The sequence below is a fragment of the Castor canadensis genome, chromosome 19, assembly GCF_047511655.1.
Source record: "Castor canadensis chromosome 19, mCasCan1.hap1v2, whole genome shotgun sequence".
Classification (NCBI taxonomy): domain Eukaryota; kingdom Metazoa; phylum Chordata; class Mammalia; order Rodentia; family Castoridae; genus Castor; species Castor canadensis.
The window spans coordinates 6,678,173-6,699,490 of record NC_133404.1 but is presented as its reverse complement, the minus strand read 5'-3'; the positions used below and the strand labels follow the sequence as shown (position 1 = coordinate 6,699,490).

The following is a 21,318-nucleotide window of genomic DNA, read 5'->3' as shown; positions in this document are numbered from 1 at the left end:
CAGAATGTTGTCCTGTGCTTCCGTCTCCTTGGCAGTGAGCTGGGTGGGGGAGTGTCCTAGCCTTTCTCTCTGTCCCCAGACACCCCCTCTGGACCCCACTATGCTGCTGCTGCCAGCATAGTGGTTGTCCTCCAGTGCAGATCCAAACGTGCCCTGCCTCTGCCCAGAGCCTCCTGTGGATCTCAGAGGTGTCTGCCAGAACATGTCATAGTGAACTTGGCTTTGAACATACTGTTGCCTCTGTCTGGAAAGTTCTCCAGAACTTGCCCACACGGGAAATTTCTATTCATCCTTCAGAAAGCCAGCACAGGCACTCCTCCTCTCAGAAGCCTTCTCACTCTGCCCTTCCAAAGTAACAGCCCTCCCTCCATGTCTCTGCTGTGCATCGCTGCCACTTTTTTGCAATCTTCTTGGAGATCAGCCTTGGACCTATGCTACCCTTACAATAGCCCAGGGTCTGGCTATTGGTGTTGTTAACTCAAGCTGAGTTGGTCACTAGTCAAAGATTCTGTAGGATGTGGGTGTCACTGTACCAGGGTCACGTTGTGTGGCCTTGGGCTGGCCCATTCCCTCTCTGGGTTGAAGTTTCCACATCTCTAGAGTGAGGAAGCTGCCAGGGTCCATGGGCTGCTCTGAGTTTCAGTAACTGCCCAGGGCTGGAGAGACAGCTTGGGAATCTCAGCTGCTTGACCTGCCTCTAGGTCAGCCACAGTTGTGGGAACCAGCAGCTTTGTCCCCTAAAGTGACTAGTATTCTTGAGTGATAAAGGGATGTTTGCAAAACTTGATACTTCTTTGTTTTCCCAAGAGAAATGGAGAGGCCTCCTTAGGTGATGGGAGGACTGGGTCATATCCCACAAGGCCCTGCAGGGCTACCATCTCGCTACAAGAGCAAGGCAGGTATTAAATCTCAGACATAAGGAATAATTTGCTTCTTGCAGTCACAGGATCATTTTATCAGCACAAAAGAGAAATTAACACCAAACTTATGGCAAAAAGAAGAAGTCCAAACTCACTTCCTAATTAAACCAAGGGAAGCCAGCCAGATCCAAGGACACGCAGCCCATTCACTTACTACAATCAGAAAACAATCTAATTCAATGAAAAGTTTTCCACAAAAGTAGTTTAATGACTTTCTCCAAAACAAGGTACACTCAGCCGGCAAGTTTACGATGCTGAGGCAGTGTCGTGAGGGGCTGATATGACGGCTCAGCTGTGGGCCGCTCAGGCCAAGGAGGGGCCAGGAGGACAGGAGGGTGGGTGAGGGGCCTGGCTGAGGGAAAGAGGGGCGCTCTGGGCACAGAGACCCGTAACAAGCTAAAGGTCCCGAATGCTGCCTTCCCCCTCTCCCCACTTCCATCTGCAGCCTCCTCCTCCTCACTTGATATCCCTACGTGCCCTTCCCCCCAGGAAAGACCAAGACAGCATAGGGAAGGGGCAGGTGTGGATTCAGGGGTCCAGGGCCCATTTCTGCCTCTGGTGTGCTATCTCACCTTGGGCTGGGAGGAGGTGTGAGCAGTTTTCTGACTCTCAGGAGGTAGAGATTTGAATTCAGTGTTTTTGTTCCATAAAAATTCCTCGATAGGTCCTTAGTTATGGAAACAGGGCAAATGCCCACTTGGTTTGTGCTGCGCTAGCAATATTGTAGCAGTTGCTATTGCCAGGCAGGAAATTGTCTGGACCACGCCCTTCAGTCCTGACAATGCCCTTCGGAGCTAGGAGTCCCCCTTACAAGACTCAGGAAGTGGCTGAGGACCCTGGGTCCAAACCTGGGCAGCTGACAGTGCGGAGAGGCTCCTCGCAAGCTTGCAATAACTGGGGGCCTCACAGTAATCAGACTTGGGTGAGGCTCCAGAGACCCACCAGCTCCCAGCAACTCTGGCACTGGGATGGTGGAGATGTGACATCTTTACGCCCTGCTCTGTCTCTTGCCTCACACACAGGACAGGCTGAATCGGGCTCCTTTCAATCCAATTCAATTGCACCAACATGGACCGAATGGTACACCATCAGGAGCACTGAGTATCGACTTTAAAGAGAGCTTTGTTTATTTGATAGGCAGAAAGTGAGGAGCCAGCAACATGGTCTCCATTAAAAAAGAAAGACAGTCCATGGGACGTGCAGGATACACAGCACGTGTTAGCGGCAGTCATTTCTGGACGGTGACCCATGGGTCAGTTCTATGCAGTAAATTGCCTACCGTGGACACAGTGCTTATAATCAGAAAAGGTTATTAAAATGTTTTAGAGATAGTCATCTTTATTTTTCATTTCTCTCAGCTCCAGAAAGCTAAACCTTTGGACTCTTCTGTGACTTGCCTGTTCTGTCTGCTGGTGTCTTAGGTCACTCATAACTTCATTACTCTATGTTTGAACTCGTGTCTGTTACATTTGTAGAAATAGTTTTCCTGGTTATTTGCTTTCCAATTTGGTTTCTAAGGTTTTCTGTGGACAAAGGTTTATCATCGTCAGTCAAACCTATCGATCGTCCCCTTTTAGGTGGCTTCCATTCCTTTGAAGCTTAGAAAACCCCTTCTTGACAAAAGATAAAACACGTATTGACTTAGCGTTCTTTCTAGTTCTTAGGGATTCATTTCTTTTTTCTGTCCTTTATGGTATGTAACACTGTTTGATCCATTTGAATTTATACTGGTTTACAGTATGCGGAATAATTATTTTCCTAACAGCTAAGCAATTGTACCTGTTTAGTCATTGGAGAAGACCTCCTTTCCTTCACTGAGTTATGGCTTACTTATCTTACACCACAACTGACTGAATCCAGTTCTGTTTCCAGGTTACCTGTTATATTGACCTGGGTTTCTTGTACTTTATCATACTGTTTTATTAACCATTGACTTTCAATTTCAACAATTTCTGAGTTTTTTTTCATCTGTCCATTCTTCCAAGTGACTCTGAGAACCATTTTGTAGTTTCTCATCCTAGGAAAAGAACTTATATATATATATCTATGTATGTATGTATTTTGCAATACTGGGGCTTGAACTCAGGGCCTAAACCTTGAGCCACTCCACAAACTCTTTTTTGTGATGGGATTTTTTCGAGATAGGGTCTCGTGAACTATTTGCCTGGGCTGGCTTTCAACTGTGATCCTCCTGATCTCTGCCTCCTGAGTAACTAGGATTCCAGGCGTGACCACAGGCACCCCGCCTGGCTAACTCATTGATATTTTAAATTCATATTTCATTAAGATATTTGAGAGGGCAATCTGAGAACTCATCTCTGTGCATCTCTTTCTATAGTCCTCAGGAGAGTTTTGTGGTTTCTCATATTTTACTTCCCCATATGCAAAATTTAAATTTTATTTTTGCAGTGCTGGGGATCAAACCTGTCTTGCATGTGCTAGACAAGCCCTCTGCCACTGAGATCCACTCCCAAAGCCCTCAAATTTCATTATGTCGCCATCAGGCAGTATTGACTGGATGCCTAGAGATGTAGAAATAATAAAATTTGTACAACTTATGTTATACAACACTATTATTTTTTAATGAGAGAAGCTACCTTTCAAGAAGTGCTTTCTCTGTATGTGTTGTCAAGCAAGAAAAGCAGTGTACAGAAAATTGTGCATAGTAGTATCTTGTTGGGAGAGGAGTTCTGCAGGGGTGTGTGTGTGTGTGTGTGTGTTGTACATGTGTGCAAGCATGGAGCTACAGCCTGAGGACTTTACATCCTTGACTGATTACCATGACAGGGTAGGCATGGAGGAGGATTGGGAGCAGATTACTCACTACCATCACCAAAGAAAGAAAGAGAAAGAAAGAAAGGCGGCTTCAGTTTCTGGCCTGAATTACTGTTTTGGTCCAAAAGCAGCTCAGAGGCCCCTGAGGGAAAGCCTCAAAGCAAGCAGATACCTGCTGGGTGCATGGGCTGAAGCTTAGTTGTCTGATAAACTTGTCTCTTCTCACAGCCAGGTGCTTGTAAACTTAGTACTTGGGAGGCTGAGATTGGGAGGATCACAGTTCAAAGCCAGCCTGGGCAAACAGTTCTTGAGACTTCATCTTCAAAGAGAATTAACCAGAGCAAAATGGACTGGAGGTGTGGTTCAAGTGATAGGCACATGCTTTGCATGTGGAAAACCCTGAATTCAAACCCCAGTCCCACTCAAAAAAAAAAAATTAGCCCTTTGTCACCTGTGGAGGTAGGGTGGGGAAGTCAAGTCCACTCAGGGACCAGTGCTGATGCCTGGTGCCTGCTGGCTCAGGAACTCGGTGGTCTGGCAGGAAAAGAAGGCAGGCCCTACATGGGAAGCTGTAGCTGACTGTTGGTCTGGCTGGCTCCTGTGATCCATCTCTTCCATTCTGCCCATGTCGAGAAACCTTCCTTGGCTACCTGGTCTGTCACAGTGGAGTAAGGGCCCATACTTTCTAGGCCTATCCATTGGAACAAAAAACAGACCACAAGACAAGGGCTTCTGTTGTGAAATGGTGGAGAGAGCTAGCTTCTGAGGCAGCCAGCTTAGGTTCAAATCTCAACCTTCCCACTTACCAGCTGTGCAGCCTTGGGCACCAGTTCCTTACCCACTCTGAAGAATGGGGTTACAGGTATAGATGATCAGATGAGGTAACACATGGGAGCCAGCCTAGGATCTAGCATGCAGGAGAAGCCAGGAGCTGCCCAGGCACTCACAGGAAGGGAGGCACACATCCATGCCACACACTCATAGCTGGGACCCTCATCTGCTGAGCAAGGTGGTCATTCCTTGGGTGAGGGAACATTTTCCGTGGGAGTCACCACAAAGCTTCTTGGCTGAAGACATTGATGGTTTGGGGGCAACAGACAGTTAGTACAGAGGATGCTGAGAGGCACAGTCAGATCATCTGAAGGCAAACTCTAGTTCCCTTACTAGTGATTTGGGCAATCTCTGGTACAGTAGGGGTAATTCCACCTCAAAGCGTAGGTGAAGATAAAATCGAGTCATGGAAGAGCCTGTGGCTGGCTTCTTTACAAAGGCTCCTCTCTGGAGCCTCTCCTTAACTTGGGACTCAACATGGCCCCTTCACATTGTTTTTTTTAAAAATCTCAGGTCCATTTTGTCCTCCCACTAGCCCAAGGCTAAGTGTAAAGTTGACAAGACTAGTTTATATGTGGGAGAACATTTCAGAGCAGCTAAGCATTCAGCATTCAGGCTGTAGGCATGGATATTACCACTGTTTTTCAGTAAGGCGTACAGTAAAAATAGTGAGCAAAAAGCAGTGCAGAAAGTTTTGAAAAATTTGCATTTTTCTCCCCTCAAAAGAAGTGTGTGTAAAGTTGAGGCAAAGGTAAGTGTGGCTGATGGACAGATTTGGGCCAATAAAAAACTGCTAAATACTCAAGTACTTTGCATCAGAATAGGAAAGATGCCAGGAATTGGCAAACCTACCCATTACAAGTGTCAAGAGTATAAAGGTTTTGACTCATTTGAAAGACTTTGCTTTGAGAAGAGAACTCCTGGATAGGGCCACCCAGGGAAGTACTTCCCCTCATTGAACCATCTAGGCATTCAAGAGACTACTATAGCCATGGTCCAAGGAGGCCCAGCTACTCCTTGAGCTAGTGGCAGACTTGGTGTCATCCATGGCACTGGTTTTGCAGGCATGCAAAATGCAAGAGTTGCAGGGTCATGCAGGCTTCCACCCAGATTTCAAAGGAAGGCCTGGGAGACCAGGAACATATGACAGGGTTGGAGTTCCTATGGAGAGCCCTAGGAAGGTTTTGATGCATGAAGATTTTTGAATGAAGCCCAAGATGCAATGGAGACCCCAGGAATTTGGGAGATGCCAGGAATGTAGAACATCTGCTAAGGGAAGTTGCAGGCAATGAGCAGACCCAATTTAAGAGAAAGACCATGTAGGGTGCAGCTGGCAAGGCTGTATAGACGTAGGACTGTCCAAGCCCATGTGTCTTGGATGCCAGACACAGAACTATGGGATTTACTGTTTGCCCAACTGGGTTTTGGCCTTGCTTTGATCCCATCCTTCCTTGCTACTCTCCTATTCCTCCCTTTTGGAATGGAAATGTTTACTCTACACCATTGAGTCTTGGGAGTATGTAGCTTGTTTTAAGATTTTACAAGGGCTCACAGCTAAGAGCTTACCTTGAGTCTCAGAGAAAATGTTAGACTTGAACTTTTGAGCAATACTGGAACTGTTGGGACTTTGGGGAAGGAATTAGTATGTTTTTGGTTTTATGCAGAATAGTTATATCATGTTAGGTATAATTAGTTAAGTACAGCTTAAGGAGGTATGTTTAGGTATCAAGTTGACAAGGGATGGGCTTGGTGAGGACAAATTGGATTGAGAAACATATAGATTAGGAAAGCACAATTCTGGGTGTGTCTGCCATGATGGAATGAAATCTCTAAAACCATGAACCAAAACCAATCATTCTTCCTTAAGTTGTTTTGCTCAGCTGTTTTGTCACAGTGATGAAAAACTAACAGAGTTGTTAAGATACTTGCTCAAGATCCTTCCAAACTAGGTTTCTTGGGCTGGGAGCATGGCTCAAGTGGTAGAGTGCCTGCTTACCAAGCACGAGACCCTGAGTTCAAACCCAAAAACCAACAAAACGCTCCACCAAAACCAGGTTTCTGGCTTTCTGAAAGCAGGAAGGGTTTGGTCAACCCACTGTAGAACATAATGGCAGGTCCTGAGAGGGAGAGTTACTGGCCACTCTCCCATGAGTCTGTGTTCTGGGCTCCAGTAGGTATAAAGTTAAGAACATTTTGGGGGGACAAGAGGCAGAGATCTCAGTTTGAGGCCAGCCTGGGCAAATAGCTCATGAGACCCTATCTTGAAAATACCCAAGCAAAGAAGGGCTGGTGGAGTGGCTCAAGTGGTAGAGCACCTGCCTAGCAAGTATGAGGACCTGAGTTCAAGTCCCAGTACTGCCAAAAAAAAAAAAAAAAAAAAAGCATCCTGGGGGCCCAAGATGGGCTCCCAGAGGGACGTTCCTTTGTCTGCAGGGTAAATATTGGATCTGGCAGATAGCAGATGGGTTTCTGGTTGCTAGGGATGATTCATTCCAGACCCTGGTCTCATTCCTTCAAATTACTTCCCATGCACACAGCAACCAACAGGAGCTGCTGCCCCTTTCTCACCTACTAGTAGACACTTTCTTGGTTCCCCTGCCTTCCGGATTTGGGCAGGACTCCTTTGCCTACTGCTGGGCCTCAAGTACATGGCACTCGGTAAAGAGAACAGAAGCAGAAAAGGCTGTAAGTCTTGGTGACCTTCTCCAAGGTACTGTTCTGGCTCTCCTTCTAGCTCCCACTGTTGTCTTAGTGTCCTTGTGGCACAGTTGGCAGGAGAGGGGAAGAACAAGGAGCATTGCATGTGAAGTCCCAGAGCTAGGTTCAAGTCCTGGCTTTCACTAACTGAGTGAAAAATGGGTATTTGCCTCATCTGAAAAACAGGAGCCACTACATGGGTGGCTGAATGAAGTGAGATTGTGTATGAAGTACTTGTGTGGGGCCCATTACTGTCAACTTTGAGCTGTGGCTTGGGCTCTCTGGAGCAGCACCCAGCCGAGCACAGAGGTTCTTGGGAGAGACCAGTTACTCTGCCTTTCATGAGGCCAAAGAGCAAGAAGAATCAGCGGGGAAAGCCAAGCTCAGACCCTTGGACTCAGAGCCTTCTCGTGGGAGTGCTCTGCCCTAAGCAGCAGATGGCATTAATGCGGCAAGGCTGGGGAGAGGTGACCACATGTGGCTGCTGGAATCACATTGGATCAAGATGCAGAGGTGGGTTGGGGGTGTGGCTCAGTGGTAGAGTGCTTACCTAGTATCACAAGGCTCTGGGTTCGATCTCCAGCACTTGAAAAAAACAAAAAAGCTGGGCTGCCAAGCTATGGGCTGGAAAAGTTTGAGATGTAGTCCACATGTCTGTTGAAGAGTGGTGCAAGAAAAAACAGTTGAGGGAGAGTGCAAAGCTGAATTGTAGGCCTGGGGCTTTTCAGTCTCCGCTTGACTCCAGCCTGTGTGGGTTGCGGTAGGGGTACACTATGTCACTGAGGCAAAATCCCTCCTCTCCCCTGCCGGTGGGAGAGTTACTGCTCTCGAGATCCCTGGTCCTAACGCTTGTGGGTTCCCCAGAAGCCTTCCCTGAAATGCTTGGATTAAGCCAAGACTGGAGACCACTCTGCCTACTGGCTGCTTGCAGAGGGTAAGGGAGCCATTTGTTGGAATGCATGTGCAGGTTACCTGGGATTCCAGGAAGCCCAGGCATGCCCAGATAGACTGTTTCCTCTTAAGAGGTTTGCAGTTCTCCTGCCCCCACCCAGTGTGAAATCCAAGTTTTAAGTTTCAGCTCTAATTGCCTTGAGTTGCTCTTAACGACAACTTGTGATCTGCCAACTGCAGTTCTCGGATCCTAAGGCTCTAATGAAGCTCCTTTGCAGAGCACAGCCTCACTTACAAGGAAGCACAAGTTGCTGGGCCTTGGAGAGCAGGCAAAGGGCTCTTGGAGCTGAGGGTGCACACTCAGAACCCCAGGCACTTGGGAGAGCTCCCAGGCCCCACTTATTCCAGGTAGGAAAGAAAGCACAATTCTATATGGATTGAAAAAAATTACTCTGCAGGCATGTGATGTCAAGGGCCCCATGCAAATGTCAGGAATCCATTGCCTGTGGACAACCCAGGGTCACTGACAAGGGTGGCCTCATTGGGTCTCATTAATGGAACTCCCAGGAATGGGTCCCCTGCTAAGTGATGTGGTGGAGGGGATATGGGATGACTTCTTTCCGGGGTCTCACTGCAAGGGAAAAAATGGTTCCACTAATGAGCAGAAGCTCAGGTTCCTCTGGCCTGCTATGCCTTCCCTGGAGCCTGGCTAGGCCGACCCTGGACTGTTCTCACCAGTCTGACTTGTATCCTCTCTGGGCTCCAGGGTGGACACTCAAGAGCACAGCGTTAGGCTGATAGTCACCCAACCCTTGCACTGCTCTCTTGGACCTCCCGGTTCACGCCTACTTCTTTCTTACTCCTTTCCCCCAGAAGCCCATGTGTTGTGCTGACAACTAGGGCTGTCCCCTAGACTCTCCTCCACCTGCAGCAAGGCTGCACCACATTTTACTCTCTTGACATGGCACCTACCACAGCTGCCTGCTGATGTCCTCCTCAAGTCTGGCGGCCCCCACTCTGTTATGTGTTTGCCTATGCGCCTGTGTGAGGCGCCTGTGTGACCAAAGGCATGTGACTTCTGTAGACGACGACGCTGTACAGCCCTGCCCCTGCCCACATTACCTGTACAGCTCTGTGATTTCCACTGGGAGAGCCAGCCAGATCCAGCTAACCAAGCCTCCCAACCATGCAGCCTGTAAGGACTGGTCACCAGGGGGCGATCTTGCACAGCAAACCAGCAGTCTTCTGAGGGCCTGATTTTCCCAGATTAGAGAAGGATTGAAGAGAGAATGCAGCCCATGTCAGCTCGGGGCGGGCGAGGATCCAGAGGGCAGACGGTACGGATGCTAAAAGCTATCATTTCCTGTTTTAAGGACAGTCAGCCATCCTATGGGGGGGAAGATAAGACAACGATGGTGCAACCAAACCATCCCCGGCATGTCAGTGTGGAAGAGTCACTGAAAGAACTAGTGCTTGAAGTTTGGTTTTTAAGTATAATAAAATGAATTTATTTACACAGTAACATGAGGCCACGGAATACACAGCAAAGTACCACAGCAAACCAAAGGGCAGTGACAGAGGGGACCTGTTATTGATAGATTTATACAACTCTGAATTATGCAAGTAGAGAGAGCAAGAGAAACAAGACTTTCAAATACAGAGTGTGAGTAGAGCCATGGAGAGTTAGAGAGGCTGGAATGAGGTCCGCCATGATTAAAATCACTTAGACGGATGCTGTCTTCTCGCTCTTGCCTGATTTCACGTTGAAATGCCCTGCATGTCAACAGAAAGCCTGGCCCAGTGTGTCTTTAGAACTGGTAGGGAAGGGTAACCAAGTGTTACTTGGAGCAGGCTTCCTGGCGCAGTGTGGTTTAACCTTTCAGTAGCGCTCCCCTGAAGCCACAGGGCTGGCTTAACATTCAAGTTATCCAGAGTGCAGACACACATACTAGCCACACGCTAACAGGCAAAGTGGATTTTCTGTACTACAACAATATTCATAGCAAAATATAAACTCTGTAGTTCTGCTAGGTTAAAAAACTTCCGATCTCTTTTGGTTCCCTGAAACTTTCTTGAATTAAAAAACCACAGGGGTGGGTGGGATGGGGAAGGTGAGAAGCGGGAACATGTAGGGATGCTTGGAATGTAGGCCCTTGTGGCCAAGTGGGTGGGCAAAGCTTTAGTAGTGATGGATGCAGAGATCTACTCTAATTTCAAACAGCTGCAGGGAGAGGGCTTAACAGCTGCATAGCACCTTGTACAGTCTGGGCACTTGTAAATACTAAATGATGGTGGTGCTGAAGGTAAACACCTTTGTAGGAACAGTGCACGTGCTAAGAAATTTCTCAAGTTCTTTAAATGAACCTATTGAAATGGCCTCTCTTTTAACAACAAAACCCCTCCTTCCGTCTCAGAATCACAGACATGATGTTCCTAGGCTAAGGTCTAGGCACCAGCCACAGCCATGCTAACAGGGCTGAAAGAATTAGTTTGCTTAGATACTGGAGTTTCACTATCTGCCCTGGCTTCCTCTATCATCATTTTACTTTTCTTCTAATGTACAAAATGGACTTCTTTTAAAAAAATAGATGTACTTTTGAGGATGGATTTATTTTATCAGCTGAATACCCTGACATGGAATGTACGTGAATTCCCTTCTCCTGGCCATCTGTCACAGCTCTACCTCATATCTGGGTAAGACGCTTGATTTCTTTGGTATGATCTCTGTTTAGGATCTTGCATTATGGCTCTTCTGACTTTCCTAGGGCAGCGGTTTTGGTCCATAGAATCCCCATCTGCAGCGCTGCTGTGAGAATGGATGGCTGGGTTTCAGTGCACACTTGAGCGAGAGCAACTCTTGGGTTTGTCTGGGCGCAGCACTTTGGGCCTTTGAGAATGAGCTTCAATGAGGTAAATCTAATAACCCAGTTTCATGGGCAGCCATCCTGCTCGTTCATTAAGCTGGACCAGAACTCTATCCGTATCCACTAGTGAGGGGAAGGAAACGCATGCCAGAGCTGGCCTAGGGAACTGAGTTCCTCGTCTCTTCTTCAACTAGCTCATACTTTACACATCTTGAATCACCTGAAATATAGTGTAGCATCCTAAACCCATCCCAACTTCTGGGACTAGCCAGTAATTTTTCAGATGACTGCTAATAAAACCTAGGGAAAAATTCTAATTGCATGTTACCAGCAAAACCAAATGTCAGGTGACTTCCCTGTACCAAAATACTCCTAACTCAAACTTAGAAAGCTGGGTGCAATACTTCTATGTCTTATTATTTGGTGGGCCCCAATGATCTTTTATGGGAATTTTATTACTAGATACTTCAACATACAATTTTAGGTAGCTTTACTCCCATAAATATCATTAATATTTCTAGAGTTTATATTTCTTGGCTTAAGAGTTTTTCATGTTCATAAATGTATTCTGAATTTGGAAGCAGAACTAGCCCCTGACCAAGCTGACAACAGGGAGGCTGCTCTGACTCTAAATTCTGGCGTGTTTTATTTTTGTCTCTCTGCATCAGTAAGTTGGGGAGTATGGGTGCTTATGCCTCTCCATCACTCACCCGGTTCACCTTCTGAGGGCAAGTCCTGAAACTCACTGCCATAGTCCTGGCTTCCAATTCAACCTCTGCACCAGGATAGGTGGACTTTATCCACGATTCTCACTGTTCTCTTTCTCAGTCTGCTGGGGTTCTTCGCGATTAGCTTCTGCACATCACACCGGTGCTTGCATCCCAGAAAGGCTGTCCTCCACAGTGTGGGAGGCTTATGCAGTCTTAGTCCTCTCTGTGGAATACCCAACTCCTCCTTGCAAGGCGAGGTTGCTATTCTAACAAGGCACTCTGAGATACATTCACTCTTGTTCTTGGCTGCTCTAGCCACTGTCCTTTCTCCCTAGCACTGAAATGTGTCAAGAGAGATTGTTCATGCTCACGTGGCTTAAGGAAAAGTTCCAATAGAGACTTCATTGTTCAAACTCTCAAAATAAATGGAAGAATCAATGGTGTAGACTTCAATAGGAAAGAAAAAGATTTTCAACCAATACTGAAGACAATACCTTGACATTACTTGTGAAAACTTAAAGTGCTATATTGCAATCCCAAACTCATATATCTACCTATCTACCTACCTATTTATCTATATGAAATACATGTGTATCTGTGTCTACAGAAGGTTAAGCTTTCTTTCCAGTTGATGAATGAATTCAAAGTTCCTACCACAATTAAAATGAAAATGTAAAATATTTATGATAGCATTAGACTGACTGAATTTCATTATTTTAGAAAAGTGTTCTGAGGACCATCTGATGGACTTCTTGCCTAGAAAAGCATTTTCTTCTCTAGTCTGCTTGTCATAACACCCTCTTTGCCTCCCCGTCACGTTCTTTGACCATCACCCAGAGAAAGTCAGTGTAGCCACCTGTCTCTTAGAAGCCCAAGCCCTTCTCCATCTAGTTTGGCCTTCATCTTTTGCCCTTTGCAAAACAGTGCTGAACACGTGTGGAATGAGGAGGTGCTTGTTTTACCAATGCTGTAAAATGACGGTAGTGGAGGCATCCATGCTTGTTCTAATGTGGAGTGAAAGTGAAGGCTGGACTCAAGACTAACAGGAAAAAAGAAAAAGAATGAGAACAAATACAGGGACCAGGAGCATTCAGCATTAAATATGTAAGCTCATTACATAGTCAACATTCCAATGTACATGCCAAGGCACCATGAGATTGACATTGAGAAGGTATGTCTCAATTTGCAAAAGTTGGGGCGGGGTTGAGAGATCGTGCTGGGTGACGTGGTCAGTGGTTTGTGTGCTGTCAGTTCAGTGCATGATCAGGCAGAGATTTATGTGCATACGGGCTACATTAAGATGAACCAAACCCCAGAATGCTAGGCATGATGCAGCCATGGCTCATATGGCCTAAGCCATGCCACAGGACACTGAGAGATTGGACTGCTGGCCTGCAGTAGCATACCTACTCCACAGCTGTTCTGGCTACATGAGGCAAGACTCTCTGTGGGCTGACAGTCTTCTTTCCTGGGAGTCCTGTACTGCTTGCCAGGAGGACAGGAACACCCTCTATATGGAGCCTCACACATCATTCTCTTAAAAAAAATAAATACGTTCTTCTCCTTTCTTGATCCTCCTTGACACAGATGAAGTAGATAAAAAGGCTGTTAAAAACGTTAAAAGTTCAGAAATTTCCAAGGCCACTAACATGCCATCTAAGTAATACTGCACAATCAGTCCTGGCTTTAAGAACACTCTGCACTGGTAGATAAGAGGCCTTAGGGCTCCCTCATCACCAAGGTGCAGAGAACGTCTGTCAACCTTGCCACAGGTGGCTCCCCGAGGCCTGGTCTCTACTCCCAGCACGTGTGTGCTTGCACATGGCACACACGTGTACACACTCACTGTTCAAGTGACTCTTGGGATTTCAAGGCTGAAGTAAACAGATACTCACAGTTTTGAATAAAAATAAGCGCACGCAAACGCACACACAGGTGGAAGGACGCCTCTTAGAGTAAATATGTGCCAAGGAAAGAGGGGAAGGTTTCTGTAGCTCTCGATTCAGGCGAAGTTGCAACACAAACACTGTAATATACAGCTAAGAAAATACATAAAAAATTGCACATACATCCACTGGAGAGGAGCACAGGCTCTCAGCTACCCACCTTAGCCAGCGATCTTCCCGAGTGCTGAACTCCAGAGTCATTTTGGAGGCCTAGGAGTCATGTACCACTGACTCTGTGAGGTGGTGTCTCTGGAAGAGGTCAGCATGCTGAAGAACAGGTCACCTGTCTCATCAGTAACCTTGTCTCTGTCCCCTGCCTTCTGGCCATTCTAGCAGTCAGCGCTCAGTGCCCTCTAAGGAGATCTTAGAGTTGAACTGAGGCACTTCCCTCAGGGCTGTAGTCTACCGCATTTGGTTGACTAGTTAACACTGGCTACTGACAGAAGGAAGCTGGCTAATTACTGCCTGGGGTTGGGGAGGAGGGGACCTCTGATCCAGGCTCTGCAAGCCCGGCTGCCAATGCTGACAGCATTGACAGAAATCAAAAGACTGTTCCCTGATGGGCCCTGGAGAACTACACATGGGAGGACATTATCTCTTCAGTCCCTGCCAACTATTCATAAGCTCTCCAGTGTGCCCCACCCTGCTGAGGCCATCAGTGACACCACCTCAGCTCAGCTCTGTAATGGGCCACAAGTGGGACAGAGCAGAGGCAGTGGCAGCAGAGAGGAGGCGGCTAGGACTGACACACACACACTGACAAGAGAAATGAAAGTGGGTCTGTGATCCAAGGGGTGGAAATCTCTCTGTTTCTTTCTATTGTCTGCTGGAACAAAGATAATCTGGTAACACAAACTGGAGAATGGTAGGTCTGCCTGGTAAAGGGTCAGTTATTGACACCTTGAAGGAAGAAGGAGTCTGTTGTGAGAGCTTACTGGATAGCAGTGGAGGTTGGTTATGTCTGTCTATTGCTAGTGAGAATGAATACTTGCTGTAAAGACAGGTAAGCTTTGAGTTATGAAGGAGCTGGAACTGGACACAGCTCACTGAGTACATACCATAGGTGCTGTACCTTCAAGGATGTACATTTTCATTTTTACCTGTTATTTGTGGGGCTATTATGATGAAAGTATTCCAAGGAGAGGTAACTGCAAGCTTGTGCAGTTCAATTTCTATGAAGTTAAGAAAGACTCAGCTTCTCACTTGATTTGGAGCTGTTGATGACCTTTCCCAATGGACGCATTTGTCCATGGACGGGGATGCCAGCTTTACCGCTCTTCTTTCCTTGAATTCTGTGTGAGTACTAAGATGGGGGAGCGCAGGGGCAACACTTCCTTGGAAGGGTTGGAAATGCAGTAAAAGCAGCATCTGGACAACATTAACGGTGTTGCAGAATTTTTACAATACAACTCAGGGAGTCTGTAGTGGCAAAAGCCAGATATTGAGCACAAAGCCAGTCCTCGAGGCTGATGCCCCCCTCTCTGTCCAGGGACTTCTCAGCAAACTTGATCATCAGCAGTGTTCGCTTGATGTCCAGCCAGTTTTGGAGCAGGGCGTTCCTTTGCATGAGGCTTGGGGAGGCGGTGAATGTCTGGAAGAGTTCTTCGCGGGGGCCCCAGAGCAGACACTGGAGGATGCCTTTGGCGTCAGAAATTAGGATGCGCTCTGAGGGGTTGGGATTCAGGAGGCAGCTGGCCAGCTGCTGTAGGCCCCAGGAGTAGGGGGAGCGGAGCGGGATTCGAGGCAGGTCCGTGCGTGTGTACTCCCTTTCCTTCAGCCCTGGGTTCTCATCGAAGGGGTTGGGCAGGTGCAGCATCTCATAGATGAGGATGCCCGTCTGAAACTCGTCACACTTTTTATACTGGGTGGCTGTGATGATCTCTGGGGCAAGGCGGGACTGGTCCCGGAGGATCTCAGGGTCTACCAGATGGCTCTTCTGCTTGGCCTGAGAGAAGTTGCTCACAATAAGCCTTGTGGGACAAGATGAGGTAGGGCTTGGGTCTGCAGACCCAAGGCCCTGGGTGGCTCCCCCAGGCTGGTGGTGGACAAGCAGTAGGTTCTCTAGGCGTAGATCGCAGTGAGTGACATGGTAGGGTTTGAGGTGTTCCAGGCCAGAGCACAGCTGTAAGAGCAGCAGACACACTTGCCTCTCATACAAATCAGGGCTTTTCCCATGATGGGCCAGAGAGTCTCGCACAAAATCGGCCACAGTGAGATGAGGGACCTCTCTGGTGATGACTACAACATGGCTTCTCTGCTTCCTGCTTGCAATGCCCTGGCTCTCTCTCTGGGATGACTCTGTTTCAGAGCAGGACTCTGGGCTTTTCCCCTCAGCTTTTCCTTTTGCCTCTTCCTCACTCTCTTCCATTTCATCCTCTGCCTTTTCAGGGGTATCAGGATCTTCCCAGGGAAGCAGGCGGTTAGGGACTTCAGCAAGGAAATGACCACAGTCTTGCTGGATGTTAAAATGTACAGCCAGACTCTGCCGGACCGCCAGGCTGTGGTAATACTGGTGAGATTCTTTAGCTTTGCTCTTACAGATCTGAAAGAAGCAGATAATAAAATCTGAAACTCACACATTCACAACCAGGCTTATGACGTATTGAGGACAGTTAACTGGAAGGTGACTCGTGAGGATCAAGGAGTCATATAGTGAAGTCTTCAGAGACAATCTTGGTAGCCCCCTGCCGAGTGACAGTATTAGTGAAAGCAAGCATTTCTCACGGCCGTCTACACGCAAGGATGCACTCAGCACTGTACATGTACCAGCTCTACTCTTCACAGTAGCCCTTCAAAATAGGCTGAGGGTCTCCTCTACAAATGATGCTGAGAAAACTGGATGAGAACATGCAGAAGAATGAAACTAGACCCCTCTCTCTCACTAGTTACAAAAGTCACCAAGATGGATTAAAGACTTAATTGTAGGGTCTGAAACTATTGAACTACCAGAAGAAAACAAGGAAAATGCCTCAGGACATTGGAATGGGCAAGGATTATTCTGGATAAGACCCCAAAAGGATAAGCAACAAAAAGAAAATAGACAAACGGGATTATGTCAAACTAAAAAGCTTTTGCACAGCAAAGGAAACAATCAACAGAGTGAAGAGATAACCTAAGGAATGGGATAAAATATTTGCAAACTACACATCTGACAAGCGGTTATCCAGAATATCCAGGAATTCAAACAACTTGATAGCAAAAAAATGACAAACCCTTCCCAAACACACAAAAACAAAAACAAACAAAAAACCAAACCCAAATAATCAAATGGAAAAACTGAAAACAGTCAGGGACATGCAGATCAAAATGACACTGAAATTTCATCTCACCTCAGTCAGAATGGCTATCACCTAGAAAACAGACAACAAAGAAATGCTGGCAAGGATGTGGGGAGAATGTAAATTAGTACAACCATTACAGAAAACAGTATGAGGCTCCTCACAAAACTAAAACTAGAACTGCCATACGATCCTGCTGGACTGCTCCTGGGTCTGTACCTCAAAGAGTCAAAGTCAGTGTACAATGAGATCCTGTACAGCCATGTTACTTTTGCAGCACCATTCACAATAGCCAAAGTCATGAACCCAGTCTCACTGACCATCAATGGATGAATGGATAAAGAAACTGTAGTATATATACACAATGGAATTTTATTCAGTCTAAAGAAGAACTAAATTATGTCATTTGCAGGAAAATGGATGGAACTGGAAATAAGCCAGGCTCAGAAAGACAAATATTACATAATTTCTCTCATATGCAGAATCTAGATTTAAAAACAAAAAAGACATGAAAGCAGAAGGGGCATTTTTTAAGAAGAGAAAGGGGACCAGGAGGAAGGGGTGGGGGAACAAGAGAGGGGAATGGGTGTGTGTGAATGTGATGAAATTCATTATAACATGTATAAGATGTCATCATGAAACTCACTATTTTGTACTAGTAATATATGCTAGTTAAAAAGGGCAATAGACCTAAATAGACATTTCTCAAAAGAAAACATACAAATGGTCAATAGGATATGAAAAAAATGTTCAACATCACTAATAATCAGGGAAAGGCAATCAAAACCATATCATCATCTCATTCCCATTAGAATGGTTGTTATCAAAAAGACAAAGGTAAGTGCTGCCGAGGGTATGGAGAAAGAGAACCCTTGTACACTGTTGGTGAGAATGTAAATGAAATAGTAAGAGGTTCTCAAATGACTAAAGGCAGAACTATTATATAGCAATCCCACTACTAGATGTATATCCAAAGGAACTGAAAGCAGTAATGTTGAAGGGAAAGCTGTACTTTCAAGTTCACTGTAGCACCATTCACGATAGCCAAGAAATGGAAACCTAGGTGTCCATCAACTGATGAATGGATACAAAACTATTGCACATACACATAAGAAAGACTGAAATTCTGTTATTTCTGACAACGTGGATGGAACTGGAGCTCATTATGTAAGTAAAATAAGCCAGGTTCAGAAAGACAACTGCATGATCCCATTCACGTGTGGAATTTAATAAAAAATGTGATCTGAGAGGCTGAGAGTAAGTGGTTACCAGAGGCTGGGAGACAGTGGGAAGGATGGAAAGGCTGGCCAACTGCTACTAAGCAACAGTGAGACAGCAGTAAGTTCAGGTGTTCTACTGCACAGTAGGGTGACTACAGGTAATGTACCATGTATTTCAAAAAAGCCTGAAGAATAGATTTTGAATGTTTTTACCACAAAGAAGTGATAAACATTTGAGGAGATCAGTATACTTCCCCAGGGTTACCCCTTTGTGTCTCTAAGTCTATCTAATGCCAAAGCTTGCTCTTTCTGCCCCATGCCTCATCTAGAAAACAGAACAACAAAGTAACTCTCACCTGCGTTCTGTAGAAGTTTATGGTCCACACTATACACCAGGCCAATAGAGGGCTCTTGCAGTCCAGGTACCTTATTTCATGACCCCATTACCTATTGTGTTAACTTTTCAAGTAACATACAATTGGCCCAAGTAATCAGGTTTCTCTCATTCTCTCTCTCTAACATTTTCATTAGCATATATTAGTTGTACAGGGAGTCTCACTGTCACATTTCCATATATATTTACAATGTGCCTTGGTTAGCTACATCTGTTCCACTGTTCTTCCTCACCTCTCTCTACCCCACTTAAAATGATTTCAACAGGTTTCACTGCTCTATTTTCATGCAAGTATGTAAAGTACATCAACCATATTCACTCTCCTTCACCCTCTCCGTTCCCCCTCCCTGCTCCTATTAGTACTCCCCTCCAACAGGACTGTTCTACATTCCAGCCTTTCATTTTTTAAGTGTATATTCATTGTTTAGAGGGGTTTCACCACGGTATCTCACACACAAAGATAATGTACTTAAATCAGATTAACCCCTCCATTACCATCTGTTACCCTCCCCCACTATTAATTAACAGCTTTCAGTATGTTTCATTACACCATCTTCCTACAAAGATGAAATGTACTTTGATATTAGTCAGTCTGCATCATTCTCTTTTCCTCTTCCTAATCACCTCATAGTCCCACTATTACAGACATGTTCTACTGTGATGGTCACAACTCCGTCAGCGAAGGGATATAGGGTTGAGAGAATCACTGGAGTGAACTAGTCAGAGCAAAACCAATAATTCTATAGCAGGATTCTGAGTTTTCTGCTTTCTCTTAACAGGCCTCAATGCCCAATACTCAGGCAATAAGACCTTTCAAAAACAGCCTTATTAAGTGGGTATGCATCAAGGAGGAATTTTTTTTTTTCGGTACTAGGGTTTGAACTCAGGGCCTTCACCTTGAGTTACTCCACCAGCCCTCTTTGTGAAGGGTTTTTTTGAGGTAGGGTCTTGCGAACTATTTTCCCAGACTTGCTTCAAACTGAGATTCTCCTGCTCTCTGCCTCCTGAGTACCTAGAATTACAGGCATGAGCTACCAGTGCCTGGCTTGAGGAGAAATGTTTTGATCAGAAACAGTAGCCAAGAGTTCTACATGCTATAACAAGTATTTCTGGTCTCAAAGGGCTATAAAAGCAATAACTAAATGAATGAATGAATCAATCTACCCCCAAATGAGTTTATGAGAGACAGAGAGAGACAGGGAGAGAGAGAGAGAGAGAGAGAGAGAGAGAGAGAGAGAGAGAGAGAGAGAGAGACAGATAGAGAGAGGCTTAAATGGAAGACTTGGTCTCTAACCTGAGTTCCAGATCACAATAGCTTGGTTACTCTCCTGCTCTCTTCTCCTCTTTTTAGCAGGAGGATACCCCATACCTCAGATATCAAAACTTCTTAGCAGTAAGTGCTCTGAGTAGTGTTTATACTACCTGTTTGTTACAGTAAGAAACCACTTTTTTTTTTTATTTAAAAAGAAAAAAAGTGCATTTTTTAGAAGGATGCAGATGGATTCCCAGTTCTGAGAAGCAGTATGTTCTGATTTCCATTCAAATACATATTAAAAAGAAAAGAAAATTAAACAAAATCAAGGGAGCCTGAGGGGAGAAGAGCATCTCCTTCTCAGTTGTTGCACGTATTATAGTTAGAGACTTGGTATCACTGGTCAATGTCATGGAAGTAAGTACATATGTATCTACTAAGAGATCTGAAAACGAGCTCTTTCAGGTATTCTACCACTTACTTAATCAGTTTGAGAAATGCTTTATATTTGTTTTATAAGGAAATTTCTGGTCTTGAAAAGATGTCCCCAGTCTGAGTTCACGTTCAAACATTTATCTTTCAGAAAAATATCATCTCTGGAAAGCGCTCAAAATCTCAGCACATACAGTAATAATATATAATCCAATATGCTCATCAATCACATGAATTCTTTCTATGATGTGCTGTTGGCAATATTTCATATTTATGTGTCACCAGGTATTTAAAAATTCTATACTGGCCATAATTTAGTTGTATAGGAGTTGGATCTGGCACATGGCACCATTAACCTTATTGGCAGTTTAAATAATTTGCTCAATATCACATTGCCTGCTGGAATGGAAGCTCAAGGGTTCTAACTCCTCAGTCTTTGAAAAGTCTATCAAACACCACTGAGTTTACTGATTGAATATGAAAGTTAAACTCTAGCTGTCACATTCTAGAAAGGACACTTACCAAGGACTTAGGAGGTCTGGGATTTAGCCTTGCCAATAGCTCTGTAACCTTGGGCACACTCACTTAATTTCTCTGGGTCTCAAGTCTTCCTAATAAAGGAAACAATATAAAGAATACTGAGGCCAGGTGAGGTGGTGCAGCCTGTAATCTTAGCACTTGGATGAGAAAGGATTTTGTTTTTTTTTTTTTTTCCTTTTTTTTTTTCCGGTGCTGGGGACCGAACTCAGGGCCTTACACTTGCCAGGCAAGCGCTCTTCCACTGAGCTAAATCTCCAACCCCTAATCTTAGCACTTGGAAGGTAGATGCAGGAGGATCACAAGTTCCAGGCCAGCAAGAGATACACAGAAAGACCCTGTCTCAAAAACCAAAACCAAACCACTCTAAACAAACCAATGAAAACCAAACCAAACAAACTCCCAACCTCCCAATAACATCAACCCTCCCCGCCCAAACAAACCAAAACCAAAACAAGACCTCCCTACAAAAACAAAAACAAATGAACAAAAACAACTGAAACCTTACCTCAGAGGACAGTTGTGAAGGTCAGGCACATTCAGAGTACCATCTGTATACTACAAGGTTGTA

At 45.4% G+C, this 21,318-nt stretch overlaps 1 protein-coding gene across 7 annotated transcripts in view; it reads right to left on the bottom strand.

Annotated features, from left to right (window-relative positions):
- Positions 1-9,593: 9,593 nt before the first annotated feature.
- Positions 9,594-21,318, bottom strand: part of Peak1 (pseudopodium enriched atypical kinase 1) — a 249,793-nt gene continuing 238,068 nt past the window's right edge. For all 7 annotated transcript variants that reach the window (XM_074061831.1, XM_074061830.1, XM_074061835.1 and 4 more), the window contains one exon: positions 9,594-16,176. In XM_074061831.1, coding sequence (XP_073917932.1) covers positions 15,013-16,176 — 1,164 coding nt within the window. In that variant the 3' untranslated portion in view covers positions 9,594-15,012. The remainder of the gene's footprint in view (positions 16,177-21,318) is intronic.